The 22,362-nt window shown below is 43.5% G+C and overlaps 1 protein-coding gene across 2 annotated transcripts in view; it reads right to left on the bottom strand.

Annotated features, from left to right (window-relative positions):
* larp4b (La ribonucleoprotein 4B) overlaps positions 1-22,362 on the bottom strand; it is a 125,037-nt gene that overhangs the window by 35,492 nt on the left and 67,183 nt on the right. For both annotated transcript variants that reach the window (XM_078232666.1, XM_078232674.1), the window contains 5 exons: positions 22,199-22,252; positions 21,893-22,099; positions 5,142-5,251; positions 2,861-3,112; positions 701-746 (listed from right to left, as the gene is read on the bottom strand). In XM_078232666.1, coding sequence (XP_078088792.1) covers positions 701-746; positions 2,861-3,112; positions 5,142-5,251; positions 21,893-22,099; positions 22,199-22,252 — 669 coding nt within the window. The remainder of the gene's footprint in view (positions 1-700; positions 747-2,860; positions 3,113-5,141; positions 5,252-21,892; positions 22,100-22,198; positions 22,253-22,362) is intronic.

Genomic DNA, 22,362 nt, shown 5'->3' on the forward strand with positions numbered 1-22,362 from the left:
GCTTGGCCCTCTCTCCACTCACATTGTCTGTACCTTTAAGACTTGATTACCTGTAAAGACTCGCATTCCAACCATTATCTTGTAAATTGAGTTTGTGTCTGTATATGCCCTGTTTGTGAACACAGCTCTTCACTCACCTGATGAAGGAGCCTGAGACTCCGAACACTTGTGCTGCCAAATAAACCTGCTGGACTTTAACCTGGTAAAACAATGTCCAGGCAATCAGGAATGGGCAATACGCAGTCAATTTGCCAGATACGAGCAACAAGCACGCTTAATCTCATCTCACACATTTGCAAAATATTTAAGCTTCTCTCTGGGTCAAATTCATACTCAAGTCAAAGCTGTAGGAATCATTTGACGCAAAGGAGTTACTTTATTACGCAACACGTCTCACAGCAGTTTCAAGATTATTGCTGTTCAATGTTTCCAGATAGTAAACAGTGAAGCTGTTTGGAATGAAGGTTGGAAACTGTGGTGCAAACCTTTTCCAAAACACATTGGAAGCAAAACAATACGAATGTTCTCAAATCACTGGAACTGCTTCCACTCCTTTCGAGTTCAGCCTATGTTTCGGATGGGATAGTCGAGTCACTCCACAACACCAACCAGCACCCTTTTACATAATGGCACTACATAATGCTCCACCATATTAAACCTCAATGTCAATATTTAAAATGTCAAGATTAAAATTTCATACCATAAATTTGTCTTCCCTTTTCTTCCTGTATCCATATGAATTCTTTCTGGATAAAAAAATAAAATTCCATCAGTACTGATGTAAATCACCATCTCCTACATGTTTTTCATATTTTCCATGCATCAGAACATGAATGGTCAATCTTTAACGTATGCTTTGTTTGACAGAGCAAGTTAACAAAGTTAATTTTGCCTAGATTCCTTGACCCATCCCATTGTAGCTCAGGAGTTTCAAAATGACTCAAATTTACTCTGGAAATTTCATATTTATACAGTTTTTGATGGGGGAGGAGAGAGGAAGAGAAAACAGGAATGAAAGGACAAGCAGCAGGAACATAGAACATAGAACATAGAACAGTACAGCACAGAACAGGCCCTTCGGCCCACGATGTTGTGCCGAGCTTTATCTGAAACCAAGATCAAGCTATCCCACTCCCTATCATCCTGGTGTGCTCCATGTGCCTATCCAATAACCGCTTAAATGTTTCTAAAGTGTCTGACTCCACTATCACTGCAGGCAGTCCATTCCACACCCCAACCACTCTCTGCGTAAAGAACCTACCTCTGATATCCGTCCTGTATCTCCCACCACGAACCCTATAGTTATGCCCCCTTGTAATAGCTCCATCCACCCGAGGAAATAGTCTTTGAACGTTCACTCTATCTATCCCCTTCATCATTTTATACACCTCTATCAAGTCTCCCCTCAGCCGCCTCCGCTCCAGAGAGAATAGCCCTAGCTCCCTCAACCTTTCCTCATATGACCTACCCTCCAAACCAGGCAGCATCCTGGTAAATCTCCTCTGCACTCCTTCCAGCGCTTCCACATCCTTCCTATAGTGAGGTGACCAGAACTGCACACAATATTCCAAATGTGGTCTCACCAAGGTCCTGTACAGTTGCAGCATAACCCCACGGCTCTTAAACTCCAACCCCCTGTTAATAAAAGCTAACACACTACAGGCCTTCTTCACAGCTCTATCCACTTGAGTGGCAACCTTCAGAGATCTGTGGATATGGACCCCAAGATCTCTCTGTTCCTCCACAGTCTTCAGAACCCTACCTTTGACCCTGTAATCCACATTTAAATTTGTCCTACCAAAATGAATCACCTCACATTTATCAGGGTTAAACTCCATTTGCCATTTTTCAGCCCAGCTTTGCATCCTATCTATGTCTCTTTGCAGCCTACAACAGCCCTCCACCTCATCCACTACTCCACCAATCTTGGTGTCATCAGCAAATTTACTGATCCACCCTTCAGCCCCCTCCTCTAAGTCATTAATAAAAATCACAAAGAGCAGAGGACCAAGCACTGATCCCTGCGGCACACCGCTAGCAACCTGCCTCCAATCCGAAAATTTTCCATCGACCACCACCCTCTGTCTTCGGTCAGACAGCCAGTTGCCTATCCAATCGGCCAACTTTCCCTCTATCCCACACCTCCTCACTTTCATCATAAGCCGACCATGGGGGACCTTATCAAACGCCTTACTAAAATCCATGTATATGACATCAACTGCCCTACCTTCATCAACACACTTAGTTACCTCCTCAAAAAATTCTATCAAATTTGTGAGGCACGACTTGCCCTTCACAAATCCGTGCTGACTATCTCGGATTAATCCGCATCTTTCTAAATGGTCGTAAATCCCATCCCTAAGGACCCTTTCCATCAATTTACCAACCACAAGGAAGCCACAAGCTGACCAGCAGGAAATTCAGATTTTCTTCTAATAGGGTGGCACGGCAGCTAGCACTGCTGCCTCACAGCACCAGGGACCTGGGTTCGATTCCCGGCTTGGTCACTGTCTGTGTGGAGCTTGTGCATTCTCCCCATGTCTAGCGGGTTTCCTCCGGGTGCTCCGGTTTCCTCCCACAGTCCAAAGATGTGCGGGTTAAGGTTGATCGGTCATGAAAAATTGCCCTTAGGTGTCAGGGGAATTAGCAAGGTAAATACGTGGGGTCACAGGGATAGGGCCTGGGTGAGATAGTTGTCGGTGCAGGCTTGATGGGCCAAATGGCCTCCTTCTTCACCATAGGGATTCTATTCTACAATAATTGCATCTTATTTAGCTAAACATCTCAAGATATCTCACTGAAACATGAAATATGAGTCAATTCTTGCTGTTACGTTCTTATTTCTGTTGTTCAGACTCACCTTCCTCGGCCCATGCTGGGTGATGAATCAGCATTGATTTGCTCTGACCTTCCAATCCCAAAATCTCTCTTATTATAACCTGCATTGCTATGGATCCGTGTCCTGTTGGGTCCAGCTGGTCGCATCTGAGGGCTTCGAACACCATTCAACAGACGATCTGTAGAAAAATTAAATATCGTTGGGCTCTCCAACAGTCCTGGTCCACGATCTGTATTCGGCAACGTGGGGCGTAGATGAGATTTGCTGTGGTTCCTATGGAAAATGCAAAGTGGAAGACTAATTATTTAAATAGCATAGATAGGGGCAACATAACCAGTTACATGGAGGTTTAAAAATTTGGAAAACAAAACATTCAAAGTTAGCATTGCTGCCTCAGCATCAGGGACCAGGGTTCAATTCCCAGCTTGGATCACTGTGCGGAGTCTGCACATTCTCCCCGTGTCTGCGTGGGTTTCCTCCAGGTGCTCCGGTTTCCTCCCACAGTCCGGCTGGTTGGGTGCATTGGCCACGTTAAGTTCTCCCTCAGTGTACCCAAACAGGCACCGCAAATGTTGCGACTAGGGGATTTTCACAATAACTTCAGTGTAAATGTAAGCCTACTTGTGACACTAATAAATAAACTTTGAACTTAAAATACAAGTACCTTGTTGTCAAGGTAATTTTGGAAATATTACAAATGAGGATTGGTAGGCAGTGCAAAATTGAAGAATCAAGAGGATTTCCTAAAAAATGATTGGTGCTTGAGAGATGTTGCAGCTAGATTAACATGCTTCCTATACAATATCTGGTCCTAGCATGGGCTAATCAACACAAAGACAAGTTTGGTTACGGTCATTAACGCTGATGATTCAGACCACCTCTCTTCTGTATGAATTACTGCTTGCAGCAGGATGAAACAGCCCATTGCTTTAATGCTGGAACATATGTGCCTTTTCTCATACACCCGAAGACCATATTCTTTCCAACTTGTAGCAACAGTTTGGCCATTTGTGAAGTCAAAGCAATGATGCAATTACACAAATGAAATTAATTATCACTTTTGTAATATATCACAGTTAAACAGGTATTATTTTTATTCCATGCTGTTTCAACTACCAGAACGACATTAAGTCATCGTCCTCATGTTCTCCAGATACAGCCCAAATAAGGGAGAAAATAATGCTGCACTTGGGAAATTTACTCGAGGTTAAGTAGCCAGAGTTCGAACATTTTACACACCCATTAGTTGACAGAATATCCAAATAAAACCAATATAGTCAGTTTAACCCTAACAAAAGGGACACAGATCTTTCAGGTTTCACAAAAACCACTTCAGTTAAACTAAAAACTTAAATAATTAACATAGGAGACAGTATTTGGCAGGCAAAATGAATAAAAATATTCTGGCCTTGGCTGACTGAGAAATTTGCACATTCGTCCGCCCATCTGTGTGGGTTTCCTTCAGGTGCTCCAATTTCCTCCCACACTCCAAAGATGTGCAGGTTAGCCTGATTGGCAACGCTAAATTGCCCCTTAATATCCCAGATGTGTAGATTAGATGGTTAGGCGTGGGAAATACGTGGGGTTACAGGGATAGTGTGGGGCGGGGACATGGGTAAGATGTTCTGTCAGACCAGATGGGCCAAATGACATCTTCTGCACTGTAGGAATTCTATAGATCTACAGCAATGACTTGGATATCAAATACTCTGGCAACACAAACGGGGGAAGAGCAATGGAAACAAAACAGCTAGAAAGCCTTGCAGAATGATTTGCATTGGTTAGCCGTTTTGGAAAATGGAATTTAACACTTCAGAAAATTGAAACAATGCCATTTGGTCAGAAAATCTTGTAACATAATTAAAGAATGAGTGGAACTTAATTAAAATTGAGGTACAGTGCAGCTGGAAATAGTTGTGGATTGTTTTGAACATGTAGGGATTGCTTCAAGCCTTAGAACTAATAAAATGCTCAGATGTCCAGCCAGACTAGCAACAAATCCATCTGCAGAAACAGTAAGGCTTCACAAAAAAGGTACAGGCTTTGGAAAAAGTTCCCAAGTGTGAAGGAGTTGAGGTTTAAGAAAAAGATGCATTAACATCCAAACTACTGCATATTGCTGCGCTGATCTCAAGTAATTTCTTGTCTAAGTTGCCTTCATTCTTAATTCTTCACTCCTTGGAAGGCATTCGGAAACAAAATCCAATCCTTCAGCAATATTTGGACTTAATAAAAACCAAGTAAATCTAGATTCTGCTTTTTTTTAAAATAGAAAACAATCAACTTCCAAAAGAAATCTTACCTGTTTCTTGGATTATATTGTCTGAGTGAGGTCAAAGGGGCGGTAGCAGATTTGAAGTTTGGAGCTGCAGTAAATCCATTTATGAAACCAGCATTTGGGAATGGAGATACCTAAAAAAGAAATTTAAATTATGCTCTAATATATATGCACGAGTAATGGTTTTAATACATAAAAATGACAGTTCAAGTGTTGAAAATGAAAAGTCCAATGTTATGCTTATTCTACAATTGTGAAATACAGAAGGAACATTCCATAATTAAACCAATTCCCGCACAGGCTTTTCTATTGTAACAAAGCATCAAGGGTGGAATCCTAATCAAGTTAGATCATTCAGACCAAGTGAATTTCCAAGTCATGCCATTACTAATATAAAGGTGTTGCTATTCTTGATCTTCAAAAGCATGGATTCAAATTTATGGTCAGAAAAACACTTGCACTTACAATCACAGAATCATACAGCGCAGAAGAGGCCCTTCAGCCCATCGAGTCTGCACCAACACATTAGAAACACCTGAACTCCCACCTAATCCCATCTGCCAGCACTTGGCCCATAGCCCTGGATGTTGTGATGTGCTATAGGAATAATAGGACACTTTCTAGCTTCATCTAAAATGATGTGGTTTTGAGAATATAGGGCATACTGCAAATATATTTGTAGGTATGAGCAATCCAGGGAATAGAACCGGTTTGGATTTTCAGAAAAATCTGAGCACAATACTTTGAATCAAAGAGCTTTGAATAAACGAGTTGCCTTGCCAGCTTAATAAAAAATGGTTTTAAATGAAGTTATGCTGAGAGAGCAATTAGCAGTATCCAACAAAAATGTGCTTTTCTTCAAAATTAATTTACATGATGCAGGTGTCGCTAGCTGGGCCAACATTTATTGCCAATCCCCAAAAGCCCTCCATTTCAGAGCATCAACTCTGAACAACAATGTTGTGATCTGGAGCCACATGTAGACTAGACCAGGTAAGGATGGCAGATTTCCTAAGGACATGAGTGAACAAGGTGTGTTTTTACAACAATCAATGGTTTCAAGGCAATTATTAGACTTTTAATTCTAGATATTTTTATTGAATTCAAATTTCACCATCTACCCTGGAGGGATTTGAACCCGGGTCCCCAGATCTGGATTATTTAAGTGACAATACCACTGCACCACTGCCACCCGAGTGCACTGCTTAGACCATTATTATTACAAATTGTTTTAAATTGCATGATTTTACAAAGCTTGCAAGAAAGATATGGCATTAATCATTGATTTTAATCTACATATAGATTGGACGAATCAGGTTGACAAAACAGTATTTGGCACGCAAAATGAATAAAAATATTCTGGCCTGGGCTGACTGAGGAATTTGCACAATCCTCATTGTTCCACCGGGGCAAAGTAGAGAGGGAGCGATTCGTGTCAGAAGTGGCTGAGGGTAAGAGAGCGATTTTTTTTTAACCTTACTTTTTAGCGGAGTTTTTTTCCCCAGTTAAACAGGAAACCGGAAGTAGGCTGCGGGGAGGTCTGGGAAGATTTTTTGTTGCCCAATAAATTTGAACGGGAGGTAACCCAAGACTCGACACATGTAGAGCCCCCACCCTCCCCCCTCCTCTAACCTAAAAAAAGACTGGGAGTGAGAGCAGGTAAGCTTTTTTTTTCTCTCTTTGGTTTCTTATTAAGGGAAGTTAGCAGGGATGTCAGTGCAGGCAGTGCAATGTTCCTCCTGTGGGATGTTTGAGGTGAGGGACACCTGCAGGAAGTGCACCCAATTCCAGCTCCTTGAAGACAGTGTTAGGAATCTGGAGCTGGAACTGGATGAACTCAGGATCATTCGGGAGGCAGAGGCACCTATAGATAGAAGCTATAGGGAGGTAGCTACTCCTAGAAATGATACGTGGGTGGCGGCTAGCAGGGGTAAGAAGCAGTCAGAGCACCGATCCCCTGTTCCTCTGTAAAACAAGTATTCCGTTTTGGATACTGTTTTTTTGGGGGGGGGGGGCACTTAAAGGGGTCAGCCATGGGGTACAGGTCTTTGGCACAGAGTCTATCCTTGTTGCTGAGAACGGAAGGGGGGAGAGGAGTAGAGCATTAGTTATTGGGGACTCCATAGTTAAGGGGACATATAGGAGATTCTGTGGGAACGAGAGAGACTCGCGGTTGGTGTGTTGCCTCCCAGGTGCCGGGTCCATGATGTCTTGGATCGTGTTTTCGGGATCCTTAAGGGGGAGGGGGACCAGCCCCAAGTCGTGGTTCACATAGGCACCCAAAACATAGGTAGGAAAAGGGATGGGGATGCAAGGCAGAAATTCAGGGAGTTAGGGCGGAAGCTTAGGGCTAGAACAAACAGAGTTATCATCTCTGGTTTGTTACCCGTGCCACATGATAGTGAGGAGAGGAATAGGGAGAGAGAGCAGTTGAACACGTGGCTACAGGGATGGTGCAGGAGGGAGGGATTCAGATACCTGGACAATTGGGGCTCATTCTGGGGTAGGTGTGACCTCTACAAACGGGATGGTCTACACCTGAATCAGAGGAGTTATCCTGGGGGTGAAATTTGCTAATGCTCTTCGGGAGGGTTTAAACTAATTCAGCAGGGGGATGAGAACCTGAATTGTAGCTCCAGTGTACAGGAGGTTGAGAGTAGTGAGGTCATGGATAAGGTTTCAGCGTCGCAGGAGTGTTCTGGCAGGCAGGCAGGGTGGTTTGAAGTGCGTCTACTTCAACGCTAGGAGCATCCAGAGTAAGGTGGGTGAACTTGCAGCATGGGTTGGTACCTGGGACTTCGATGTTGTGGCCATCTCGGAGACATGGATAGAGCAGGGACAGGAATGGCTGTTGCAGGTTCCGGGGTTTAGATGTTTCAGTAAGAGCAGGGAAGGTGGTAAAAGAGGGGGAGGTGTGGCATTGTTAGTCAAGGACAGTATTACGGTGGCAGAAAGGACATTTGATGAGGACTCGTCTACTGAGGTAGTTTGGGCTGAGGTTAGAAACAGGAAAGGAGAGGTCACCCTGTTGGGAGTTTTCTATAGGCCTCCGAAAGGTCCCAGAGATGTAGAGGAAAGGATTGCAAAGATGATTCTGGGTAGGAGCGAAAGTAACAGAGTAGGTGTTATGGGGGACTTTAACTTTACAAATATTGACTGGAAAGCTATAGTTCGAGTACTTTAGAGGGGTCAGTTTTTGTCCAATGTGTGCAGGAGGGTTTCCAGACACAGTATGTAGATAGGCCAACAAGAGGCGAGGCCACATTGGATTTGGTACTGGGTAATAAACCAGACCAGGTGTTAGATTTGGAGGTAGGTGAGCACTTTGGTGATAGTGACCACAATTCGGTTATGTTTACTTTAGCGATGGAAAGGAATAGGTATATGCCAACGGGCAAGAGCTATAACTGGGGGAGAGGAAATTATGATGCAATTAGGTGAGATTTAGGATGCATAGGTTGGGGAAGGAAACTGCAGGGGATGGGCACAATTGAAATGCGGAGCTTGTTCAAGGAACAGCTACTGGGTGTCCTTGATAACTATGTACCTGTCAGGCAGGGAGGAAGTGGTCGAGTGAGGGAACCGTGGTTTACTAAAGAAGTTGAATCTCTTGTGAAGAGGAAGAAGGAGACTTATGTAAAGATGAAGCGTGGAAGGCTCAGTTAGGGCGCTTGAGAGTTACAAGTTAGCCAGGAAGGACCTAAAGAGAGAGTTAAGAGCCAGGAGGGGACATGAGAAGTCTTTGGCAGGTAGGATCAAGGAAAACCCTAAAGCTTTCTATAGGTATGTCAGGAATAAAAGAATGACTAGGGTAAGATTAGGGCTAGTCAAGGACAGTAGTGGGAAGTTGTGCGTGGAGTCTGAAGAGATAGGAGAGACGCCAAATGAATATTTTTCGTCAGTATTCACGCAGGAAAAAGACAATGCTGTCGAGGAGAATACTGAGATACAAGCTATTGGACTAGACAGGATTGAGGTTAATAAGGAGGAGGCGTTAGCAATTCTGGAAAGTGTGAAAATAGATAAGACCCCTGGGCCGGATGGGATTTATCCCAGGATTCCCTGGGAGGCTAGGGAGGAGATTGCAGAGCCTTTGGCTTTGATCTTTATGTCATCATTGTCTACAGGAATAGTGCCAGAAGACTGGAGGATAGCAAATGTTGTCCCCTTGTTCAAGAAGGGGAGTAGAGACAACCCTGGTAATTATAGACCAATGAGCCTTACTTCTGTTGTGGGCAAAGTTTTGGAAAGGATTACAAGAGATAGGATGTATAATCATCGAGAAAGGAATAATTTGATTAGGGATAGTCAACACAGTTTTGTGAAGGGTAGGTCGTGCCTCACTAACCTTAGAGCTCTTTGAGAAGGTGACCAAAGAGGTGGATGAGGGTAAAGCAGTTGATGTGATGTATATGGATTTCAGTAAAGCGTTTGATAAGGTACACCAAGGTAAGCTATTGCAGAAGATACGGAGGCATGGGATTGAGGGCGATTTAGTGGTTTGGATCAGGAACTGTCCAGCTGTAAGACGACAGAGGGTGGTGTTTGATGGGAAATGTTCATCCTGGAGTTCAGTTACTAGTGGTGTACCGCAAGGATCTGTTTTGGGGCCACTGCTGTTTGTCATTTTTATAAATGACCTGGATGAGGGCATAGAAGGATGGGTTAGAAAATTTGCAGATGACACTAAGGTCGGTGGAGTTGTGGACAGTGCAGAAGGTTGTTGCAGGTTACAGAGGGACATAGATAAGCTGCAGTGCTGGGCTGAGAGGTGGCAAATGGAGTTCAATGCGGAAAAGTGTGAGGTGATTCACTTTGGAAGGAGTAACAGGATTACAGAGTACTGGGCTAATGGTAAGATACTTGGCAGTGTGGATGAACAGAGATCTCGGTGTCCATGTGCATAGATCCCTGAAAGTTGGCATCCAGGTTGATAGGGTTGTTAAGGCGGCGTACGGAGTGTTAGCTTTTATTGGTAGAGGGATTGAGTTTTGGAGCCAGGAGGTCATGTTGCAGCTGTACAAAACTCTGGTGCGGCCGCACTTGGAGTATTGCGTACAGTTCTGGTCGCCGCATTATAGGAAGGATGTGCAAGCATTGGAAAGGGTGCAGAGGAGATTTACTAGGATGTTGCCTGGTATGGTGGGAAGGTTTTATGAGGAAAGGCTGAGGGAATTGAGGTTGTTTTCGTTCGAGAGAAGGTTAAGAGGTGACTTAATAGAGGCATACAAGATGATCAGAGGATTAGATAGGGTGGATAGTGAGCCTTTTTCCTCAGATGGTGATAGCTAGCACGAGGGGACATAGATTTAACTTGAGGGGTGATAGAGATAGGACAGATGTCAGAGGTAGGTTCTTCACTCAGTAGTAAGAGCGTGGAATGCCCTGACTGCAGCAGTAGTGGACTCGCCAACATTAAGGGCATTTAAATGGTCATTGGATAAACATATGGATGATATTGGAATAGTGTAGGTTAGATGGGCTTTAGATTGGTTTCACTGGTCGGCGCAACATCAAGTGCCGATGGGCCTGTACTGCGCTGTAATGTTCTATGTTCTAGGATGTTTGTTGATTGCTTTCAGTACATTAAAATTAACCAGTGAGTTGGCCATTCTAGGCCTGGTAATGCGCACGAGACAAGATTAGTGACATTTATTGGAAAGGGGAAAGAAAGCTAAAAGTAGCAAAGTTTTGTTGCAGTTGGACAGGGTGTTGGTGAAACCACATCTGGAATACTGTGTATAGTTTTGATCTTAAGGCAGGATATGGTTGCAGTAGCAGTTCACAGAAGGCTCATTCAACTGAATGCCGAGAATGAAGTGCTATCTGCTGAAGAAAGGTTGGACCTGTGGCAGTGGAGTTAAGAATTAAAGATGATCTTTTTGAAACACAAGATCCTGAAGGGACATGACAGGGTGGTTGCTGAAAGGATGCTTCCCTTTGCCTCGAACTGGGGGACAGAGTTTAGGAATAAGAGTCTCTTTTGAAACAGATGAAAAGAAATCAGAGTTTAGTATGTTGAATTCTCTTCCCCAGAGAGTGGGGGAAGCAGGGTCTTTGAATTAGTGTTAAATTGACTCCCTTGTATTATAGAGGGAGAGAGAATTTAGAGTTGAGGGCACAGTCAGATCAGCCACAATCTTATTAAATGGTGGAGCACTCTAGAGTGGCCAAATGGCCTACTCCTGCTCCTAGTTTGTATGGGTAGATGTTAATATTTATTTCACAGGACGTCAATATTGCCGATTAAGCCAGCATTTTTATTGCCTGAGGTGGTGAGCCTCTTCCTTTAAAAAAATTATTAGTCACAAGGAAGGCTTACATTAACACTGCAATGAAATTACTGAAATTCCCCTGATGCCTTTTTGGGTCGATGCACCTAACCAGCACGTTTTTCAGAATGTGGGAGGATACTGGAGCACCTGGAGGAAATCCAAGCAGACATGGGGAGAACGCGCAAACTCCACACACAGTGACCCAAGCTGGGAATCGAACCTGGGTCCCTGGTACTGTGAAGCAGCAGTGCTAACCACTGTGCTACCGTGTTGCCCCTTCTTGAACCACTGAAGTCCACGTGGTGTAGGTACACCCACAGGAGGAGGGAATTCCCAGATTTTGAACCAGCGACAGTGATATTGTTCAAAGTCAGGATGGTGAGTGGCTTGGACAGGAGCTTGATGTATTTGCTGCCCTTGTCCTTCTTGGTGGTAGAGTTCACAGGTTTGGAAGCTGTCAAAGGAGCCGTGGTGAGTTCCTGCAGTGCATTTTTTAAATGATACACACTGCTGCCATTATGCATCAGTGGGGAGGGACAGGATGTTGAAGGTGGTGGACAGGGTACCAGTCAAGCAGGCTGTGTCCTGGATGGTGTTGAGCTTCAAGTGTTTTTTGGAGAGTATTCCATCACACCCTTGACTTGTGTCTTGTAGATGGTAGACAGGCTTGGGAGTCAGGAGGAGTTTTACTCTGCACAGGATTCCTAGCCTCTGACCTATTCTTGCAGCCACAGTATTTATATGGCTGGCCCAGTTCAGTTTCTGGTCATTGGTAACACCCAAAGTGTTAATAATGGGGAATTCAGCATTAGCAATGCCACAATGTCACAGGCAGGTGGTTGGATTCTCTTTTGTTGGAAATTGTCATTTCCCACAAGTGCTACTCGCCACTTTCCAGCCCAACCCTGGGTGTTGCCCAGGTCTTGCTGCATATGGACAGCTTCAGTATCACAGAAGTTGAGAATTGTGTTGCACCTTGTACAGTGAACATCCCCACTTCTGCCTTTATGATCGCGGGAAGGTGAGTGATGGAGCAGCTGAAAATGGTTGGGTCTAGAACGCCACCCTGAGGGACTCCTGCAATGAAATCCCAGAACTGAGATGATTGACCAACATCCACAACCACCTTCCTTTGGTCTCAGTACTACTCCAACCAGTGGATGGTTTGTCCCGATTCTGATCGACTCCAGCTTTGTCAGGGTTCCTTGATGTGATACTTGGTCAAATGCTGCCTTGATGTCAAGGGCAGTCACTCAGACCTCTAGCGTTCAGCTCTTTTGCCCATGTTTGAAGCAAAGCTGTAATGAGGTCAGGAGCTGAGTGGCCCTGGCAGAACTCAAACTGGGCACCTATGAGCAGGTTATTGCGGACTAAGTGCTGCTTGATAGGATTACCCCTTCCATCGCTTTGATGGACAGTCGACTAATGGGGCAATAATTGACGGGTTGGATTCCACATTGCTGGCAAGATGCCAGTGTTGCAGTTCCAGTGGAGTGGCTTGGCTCAGGGCACAGTTCTAAAAGGCAGGTTTTCAATACCATTGCAGGAATATTGTCAGAGCCCATAGCCTTTGCAGTATCCAGTGCCTTCAGCCATTTCTTAAAACCACTGAATTGGCTGAAGACTTGCATCTGAGATATTGGGGACCTCAGGAGGCAGAGATGGATCATGCATTCAGCACTTCTGGCGAAAGATCGTTGCAAATTCTTCAGCCTTATCTTTTGCACGGATGTTCTTATCTTGGGGATTGGGATATTTGTGGAGCCTCCTCGCCCAGTGAGTTGTTTAATTGTCCACCAACATTCACAACTGAATGCGGCAAGACTGCAGAGCATAAATCTGTTCCGCTGGTTGTAGGTGGGGTTGCTCAGCTCTATCACAGGTTACTTAGGCTGTTTGCCATGCAAGTCGTCCTGTGTTGTAGCCTCAGATGGACACCTCACTTTAGTTACTCACCTGACAAGCCCTCCTACACTCTTCATTGAACCATTGTTGATCCCCCCTGGTTTGACAGCGTAGTGGAACAAATGCCAGGCTACGAGTTGCAAATTGTGCTTGTGTACAATTCTGCTGATGGCCCACAGTGCCTTATGGATGCTAGATTTGTTGGAAACTACCCATTCAGCACAGTGCTAGTACCACACAACATAATGGTGGAGCCAGTTAGCTGGTCAAGTACTGACATGGAGCATTCAAAAAGATTTGAAAAAGCCATGGAATGATTTTGCCAGAAAGTGGACAAAACTGGCACTTAGAGGGTAGAGACCCATTACAATCCATCATTTTAGGTAACCAACCCTCAAGAGCAATGCATGCTTTAGTACATGGATTTACATTAACTTGGATCACAAACTAAGATGAATCTTCACAGAACACATGTTTACATTGCAAAAAAAGGGAGACATTATCCCAGTCTTGAAAATGAGATTCAGGTTTCTTGCAAAAGCATCTAGACAGGGAACAAGTTCACAAACCTCAAGACCAATATTAGAACTCCCAAGAATACGAAGATACTCATGCAATTAAGTCTTTGTAATAACCACTCAGGTCACAATGACTTAACACCTTAAAAGAAGTTGTACATAAAATTGAAGGTGGTGAGGTGAAAAAATTTTAAAATGTAAAAATTTCCTAGAGAACACAATGCATTTATCGGACTGATGGAATTCATTACGCTTGTGGTTGATAATAGGTTTTAGTGCCAAATCTCCATTTCAGAATGTCAATTATGTTGTGGATCAAATAAAAAGGGATATTTCTGGATGCAATTTGTCAGTAAAAGTAGATTTTTAGCCAGTGCCAACAGATGTTGAGATGTTCCAGAATATGCATTTCATGTGAATAAAATTGACCTAGCAAGACCATTGAACAAGCAGTTTCCACACTTGGTTTAATAAATGTCCTGTGGGAACTAATCATTGTACCTACAGACAGCAATTGGAAACACTGATCCAACAGCTGTCTTCAATAATTAGGCACTTGGATGTGAAATTTTACTTGATTTTGAATAGATCCCTTGTGGATGCAGCAGAATCCTCCAATTAGCTACTGTTGTGATGTTCAAGAAACACAGTTTGAAGGACTAATATAAGGGATTGCAAGGAAACTTCTGCTCTGTCAGTTGGCATTTTTTGTTTTATCAAATAGAACATAGAACAGTACAGCACAGTACAGGCCCTTCGGCCCACGATGTTGTGCCGAGCTTTGTCCGAAACCAAGACCAAGCTATCCCACTCCCTATCATTCTAGTGTGCTCCATGCGCCTATCCAATAACCGCTTGAAAGTTCCTAAAGGGTCCGACTCCACTATCACAGCAGGCAGTCCATTCCACACCCCAACCATTCTCCGAGTAAAGAACCTACCTCGTACATCCCTCCTATATCTTCCACCACGAACCTTATAGTTATGCCCCCTAGTAACAGCTACATCCACCCGAGGAAATAGTCTCTGAAGGTCCACTCTATCTATCCCCCTCATCATCTTATAAACCTCCTCCGCTCTAAAGAGAAAAGCCCTAGCTCCCTTAACCTTTCCTCATAAGACCTACCCTCCAAACCAGACAGCATCCTGGTAAATCTCCTCTGCACTCTTTCCAGCGCTTCCACATCCTTCTTATAGTGAGGTGACCAGAACTGCACACAATATTCCAAATGTGGTCTCACCAAGGTCCTGTACAGTTGCAGCATAACCCCACAGCTCTTAAACCCCATTAATAAACACTAACACACTATCGGTCTTCACGGCACTATCCACTTGAGTCACAACCTTCAGAGATCTGTGGATATGAACCCCAAGATTGCTCTGTTCCTCCACATTCCTCAGAACCTTACCTTTGACCCTGTAATCCGCATTCAAATTTGTCCTACCAAAACGAATCACTTCGCAGTTATCAGGGTTAAACTCCATCTGCCATTTTTTGGCCCAGCTCTGCATCCTATCAATGTCTCTTTGCAGCCAACAACAGCCCTCCACCTCATCCACTACTCCACCAATCTTGGTGTCATCCGCAAATTTACTGATCCACCATTCAGCCCCCTCCTCCAAGTCATTGATAAAAATCACAAATAGCAGAGGACCCAGCAATGATCCTTGTGGTACACCGCTGGTAACTGGTCTCCAGTCTGAAAATTTTCCATCCACCACAATCCTCTGTCTTCTAAGAGATATGATGTGGAGATGCCGGTGTTGGACTGGGGTAAGCACAGTAAGAAGTCTCACAACACCAGGTTAAAGTCCAACAGGTTTATTTGGTAGCAAATACCATAAGCTTTCGGAGCAGAGCTCCTTCGTCAGATGGAGTGGATATCTGTTCTCAAACAGTACACAGACACAGAAATCAAATTACAGAATACTGATTAGAATGCAAATCTCTACAGCCAGCCAGGTCTTAAATGTACAGACAATGTGGGTGGAGGGAGCATTCAACACAGGTTAAAGAGATGTGTATTGTCTCCAGACAGAACAGCTTGTGGAATTCTGCAAGTCCAGGAGGTAAGCTGTGGGGGTTACTGATAATGTGACATAAATCCAACATCCCGGTTTAGGCCGTCCTCATGTGTGCGGAACTTGGCTATCAGTTTCTGCTCAGCGACTCTGCGCTGTCGTGTGTCGTAAAGGCCGCCTTGGAGAACGCTTACCTGAAGATCCAAGGCTGAATGCCCGTGACTGCTGAAGTGCTCCCCCACAGGAAGAGAACAGTCTTGCCTGGTGATTGCCTGATACGCTGCAAGAAAGGATGTCCCGAGGCATGGTACATTGGGGAAACCATGCAGACGCTACGACAACGGATGAATGAACACCGCTCGACAATCACCAGGCAAGACTGTTCTCTTCCTGTGGGGGAGCACTTCAGCAGTCACGGGCATTCAGCCTTGGATCTTCAGGTAAGCGTTCTCCAAGGCGGCCTTTACGACACACGACAGCGCAGAGTCGCTGAGCAGAAACTGATAGCCAAGTTCCGCAAACATGAGGACGGCCTAAACCGGGATGTTGGATTTATGTCACATTATCAGTAACCCCCACAGCTCGTTGGATTTATGTCACATTATCAGTAACCCCCACAGCTTGCCTCCTGGACTTGCAGAATTCCACAAGCTGTTCCGTCTGGAGACAATACGCATCTCTTTAACCTGTGTTGAATGCTCCCTCCACCCACATTGTCTGTACATTTAAGACCTGACTGGCTGTAGAGATTTGCATTCTAATCAGTATTCTGTAATTTGATTTCTGTGTCTGTGTACTGTTTGAGAACAGATATCCACTCCATCTGACGAAGGAGCTCTGCTCCGAAAGCTTATGGTATTTGCTACCAAATAAACCTGTTAGACTTTAACCTGGTGTTGTGAGACTTCTTACTGTTCTACGAGATAGCCAGTTACTTATCCAATCAGCCAAGTTTCCCTCTATCTCACACCTCCTTACTTTCTTCGTGAGCCAACCATGGGGGACCTTATCAAACATCTTATTAAAATCCATGTATGTGACATCAACTGCTCTACCTTCATCTACACACTTAGTTACCTCCTCAAAGAATTCAATCAAATTTGAGAGGCAAGACTTACCCTTCACGAATCCGTGTTGACTATCCCGGATTAAGCTGCATCTTTCCAAATGGTCGCAAATCCTATCCCTCAGGACCTTTTCCATAAACTTACCAACCACCGAAGAAAGACTAACCGGCCTATAATTGCCAGGGTCATTCCTATTTCCTTTCTTGAACAGAGGAACAACATTTGCCACTCTCCAGTCCTCTGGTACTATCCCTGTGCAGTAAGAAGTCTCACAACACCAGGTCTTAAGACCTGGCTGGCTGTAGAGATTTGCATTCTAATCAGTATTCTGTAATTTGATTTCTGTGTCTGTGCCCTGTTTGAGAACAGAGACCACTCCATCTGACGAAGGAGCATTGCTCCGAAAGCCTATGGTATTTGCTACCAAATAAACCTGTTGGACTTTAACCTGGTGTTGTGAGACTTCTTACTGTGCTTACCCCAGTCCAACGCCGGCATCTCCACATCATGACTATCCCGGTGGACAGTGAGGACCAAAGATCAAAGCCAAAGGCTCTGCAATCTCATCCCTTGCCTCCCAAAGATTCCAAGGATATATCTCATCTGGCCCAGGGGACTTATCGACCCTCAGGTTTTTCAAAATTGCTAATACATCTTCCCTCAGAACATCTGCCTCCTCCAGCCTATCAGCATGTATCACACACACATCCTCAAAAACATGGCCCCTCTCCTCGGTGAACACTGAAGAAAAGTATTCATTCATCGCCTCTCCTATCTCTTCTGACTGCATGCACAAGTTCCCACTACTGTCCTTGACCGGCCCTAACCTCACCCTGGTCATTCTTTTATTCCTCACGTAAGAGTAAAAAGCCTTGGGGCTTTCCTTGATCCAATCCGCCAAGGACTTCTCATGCCCCCTCCTAGCTCTCCGAAGCCCTTTTTTCAGCTCATTCCTTGCTAACTTGTAACCCTCAATGGACCCAACTGAACCTTGTTTTCTCATCTTTACATACACTTCCTTCTTCCTCTTGACAAGACATTCAACCTCTTTTGTGAACCATGGTTCCCTCACTCGGCCATTTCCTCCCTGCCTGACAGGGACATACCTATCAAGGACATGCAGTATTTGTTCCTTGAACAAGCTCCACTTTTCATTAGTGCCTTTCCCTGACAGTTTCTGTTCCCATCTTATGCTCCCTAATTCTTGCCTAATCGCATCATAATTACCCCCCCCCTAATTATAAACCTTGCCCTGCCGTACGGCCCTATCCTTTTCCATTGCAATAACGAAAGACACCGAATTGTGGTCACTATCTCCAAAGTGCTCTCCCACAACCAAATCTAACACTTGGCCCGGTTCATTTCCCAGTACCAAATCCAATGTGGCTCCACCTCTTGTCGGCCTATCCACATAGTGTCAGGAAACCCTCCTGCACACACTGTACAAAAACTGCCCCATCCGAACTATTCGACCTATAAGGTTCCAAATATATAGTATAAAGTTAAAGTCACCCATGACAACTACCCTGTGACCTCCACACCTATCCATAATCTGCTTTGCAATTTCTTCCTCCGCATCTATTACTATTTGGGGGCCTATAGACAACTCCAAACAACATGACCGCTCCTTTCCTATTTCTAACTTCAGCCCATATTACCTCAGTAGGCAGATCCCCCTCGAACTGCCTTTCTGCAGCCGTTAAACTATCCTTGATTAATAATGCTACTCCACCACCTCTTTTACCACCTTCCCTACTCTTACTGAAACATCTATACCCTGGAACTTCCAACAACCATTCCTGTCCCTGTTCTAATCATGTCTCCGTAATGGCCACAACATTGTAGTCCCAAGTACCAATCCACGCTCCAAGTTCAAATACCGCAAAGATTGAGGAAATACTATAGAAAATTTGCAAAAGGAAAATTACCACAACTTCAAGGCTGACAGGAACTGCCATCACAAGGGTTAACTGATCCAAACGTGCCCAATTCTTAGAAATTAATTGAACTAAATTTGGACCTTGCACTCCAGGCATGAATGGCAAGACAATTTAATAGCAGGCAACTACTTTGACAGCCATTCCAGCAGCAAAGTAAAAGTCACTCATACTAGTGTACTAGCTGGATTGCACTTCAAAAGGAATGGAAATCAAATTCACTCTTAGTGGTCAGTGAAGTAATGTCAAGGTGGTAGAAAATGGTTATTATGGAACTGTACAGCACAGGAGAAGTGAAATTATGCATGCGAATAATTGTCAGAATGAAGCAGTCAATATTATGGCCTAGCTAGCAACAGCCACATCCTATGAATGAACAAAAGAAAATCTTAAGTTTATTTCAGATATGTTGAGACACAAGAGTCAGAATATTTTGAAATCATTGCAGTCCAGAATGCACACAGGGGTTGACAGATCAAAAGACAAATCAAAAGAATTAAATCACTTGAGCCCACTCCCTACAAAGTAGAAGTACATAATGGATTCTACTTAACTTAAATCTCCTAAGATACAACCAGAAATACAAGTTTTTTTGATCCTTTAAGCCTCGAATAGCCAAGTTTGCTGTATTTTTATTACGTAAAGAAAGGAGTTGATTGTGTGACAGTATCCAAGAAAACGTGGTATTTTTAAGTGATGCAGCTTTCATTCGTAGTGCAACACCTATCTTGGATGCAAATCTATCAGCAAATAAATTGTAGTTCTACCTTCAAACAAAACACATGTAGTGTTGTTTTTAAAATCTGGGTCTTCATCTGTGCTCATCTAACAACTTGGCAATTGCTATAGGGCCACTCAGCTGCCAACCCAAGTCAAGATTTCTACTGGTGAGTCAATTAACTGTGGTAATACACAGAATAGGACGGATATCAAAAAAAGATAGGTTCTGCAAAATACGAGTAAGCAACACAGCCATGGTTTTTGGAAAAATAGGACAGTGTTGCGTCAAGTTGTCCTTTCAGGCCACACAAGGAGATAGTCATCGACTTCAAGAAACGTAGTGTAGGACATGCCTTGTCTACATTAATAGTGAAGTGGAAATGGTCAAGAGCTTCAAGTTTCTAGGTGTTCAGATCACCAACAACCTGTCCTGGTCCCTCGAAGCTGTGCTATAGTTAAGAAAGTCCACCAGTCTGAAAGGACAACTTGACGCAACACTGTCCTATTTTTCCAAAAACCATGGCTGTGTTGCTTACTCGTATTTTGCACCATAGAAAGCATCATTTCTGGATGTATCACATCTTGGTATGGCTCCTACTCTGTCTAAGACCGCAAGAAACTACAAAGGGTTGCAAATGAAGCCCAGTCCATCGTGCAAAACATCCTCCTATCCATTAACTTCATCTACACTTCCCACTGCCTTGGAAAAGCAGTCAGCATAATCAAGGACCCCACGCACCCCAGACATACTCTTTCGCTTTCTTCCATTGGGAAAAAGATACAAAAGTCTGAGAACATTTTTACCAACCACCTCAAGAACTGCTTCTTCCCTGCTGCCATCAGGCTTTTGAAAGGACCTACTATATATTAAGCTGATCTTTCTCAGGTCCTTTCTTTCTCCCCTATGTACTCTATGGACGATATATTTTGTCTGCATAGTGCAGAAGAAACAATGCTTTTCACTGTATCCCAACATGTGACAATAAATCAAATAGAAACTACAGCACTCTGACCAGCTGCCAATTTCTGTAGCAGTGGTCAAATTGAGCAAGTCAGTAAATACCTGCCCCTCATTCTAGCAGTCCTGAAGATAAAAATTGTTCGATGGACTATTTCAAGCATGTTTACCAAATCACAACGTGAAATCCAACATGAAGACCATTCTAGTTTTAAATATTCATCCAGTGCAGGGACATTTATGGATCTTGTTTGCAGTGAGCTCCTTGGTTAGCATTGCTACCAATGCATGATTCTACAGAAACTTGTAAACTATGGCATTTTCCAACTAGACAACAAACAACATGATTAAAAGACTTGGATTTCACGGTCTCAAACTCAGCACTTTTGAAAAAGTCACTGTTGTAATGTAGGAAACTGGCCAAAAATTGCTCAAGACCACCCCCTCGCTCCAAAACCAAATCCCAATGCTTCTGCACCTGGTGCAATACAAATACTACCAAAGAAATTAAAGCCGACAGCAGCTCTCAAAAGATTTAAGTTGCTAAGTATGCATAAACTTCAGTTAATTTTTGGCTCAAAATCTCTCTCATAACTGTCAAAATAAATATGCATCATGTGCACTGGAGGGAAATTGAAAGTCCTGAGCTTATTCCAATATATTTGTGTATCAATATACTGCTGTTTGGTGGTTCAGATGCGCATGTCATTCATTTCCCTACAATGAGTTCCCAAGCTCGAGGCAGGCGGCTAATGGAGACACACAGTACGTGCTTCTGCCCCTCCCCCAGAATGAATCACCCATGTACTTGCCAATGTCTGGTTCAGAGCTGAGTCGCCAGACATTTGGATGGAGGCCACCTGTGCATTGTGAAGAAATGCTGCATGAAATGGGAGCGTTAAACTGTTGAGAACATTTTTAAAAATTGAAGTTGCTCACAGCACAGCAAGAGCCTAGAAGTTATTTCTCTGCCCCTTCAGGTAGTGAATGATAGAACATTGTGAAGCTGAAGGACGACAACTTTCTCCCAAAATATTAACTCAAGTCAAATAAATGATCCAAACCCTCAATGGATGACGGCTCAATTCCATACGAGAACTACAACTCAGATGCTCTACCTTCCTACAGAAAGTTTCAACGGTAAAGTAGTTCTAATATTCTTCAATAGTTACTGGTAAGCAATCAGAAATTTATAAAAACAGAAATCAGAGACTGTATTTTGCAAGAATAATTCCATTACGGGTTTTAATGTCTTTTGTCAAATAAAAAAAGCACAAACTCGAGAATTCTATCACACAATTTGCATACTATGAACACAAGATCAACTTTAAAACTGATAAATAGTTACAAAAATTTCAAAAACATCACACTTACCAATGTAGGATCCAGGTAGCTATGGGTTGTAGACCAAGACTGAGGAGTAAGGAGGCTATAAAGTGGAAACTGCTGTTGGGGACTGTATATTGGAGGCACATAAAATGATGTGTACCTCTGCTGAGTGTATAGGTTCATATCAAGAGGTCTGTAACCATTCTTTGGTAGAAAAGTGTTGATAGCCATTGGCTTTGCTTTAATCCTTGCCTGCAACAAAAAAAAATTCCATTCAACTTGAGACTTGACATGACACTAGAATAAAAGCATCAAGAAACCAAATCACTTAAAATATCATTCAACTTTTACCTTAATAGGCTTCCCCTGGAAGGTTTTTACTTCTTCTCGAAGGTATCTGTAAGCCTGGCCAAAGCAAGTTAACAAGTTAGAATGTAATAAACTAGCCACTCATTTTCTAACACGACAGTGGTTCTCAGTGATCAAGGATAAACTATAGAAATGTGTACAAATCT

Source organism: Mustelus asterias, chromosome 2 (assembly GCF_964213995.1).
Source record: "Mustelus asterias chromosome 2, sMusAst1.hap1.1, whole genome shotgun sequence".
Classification (NCBI taxonomy): domain Eukaryota; kingdom Metazoa; phylum Chordata; class Chondrichthyes; order Carcharhiniformes; family Triakidae; genus Mustelus; species Mustelus asterias.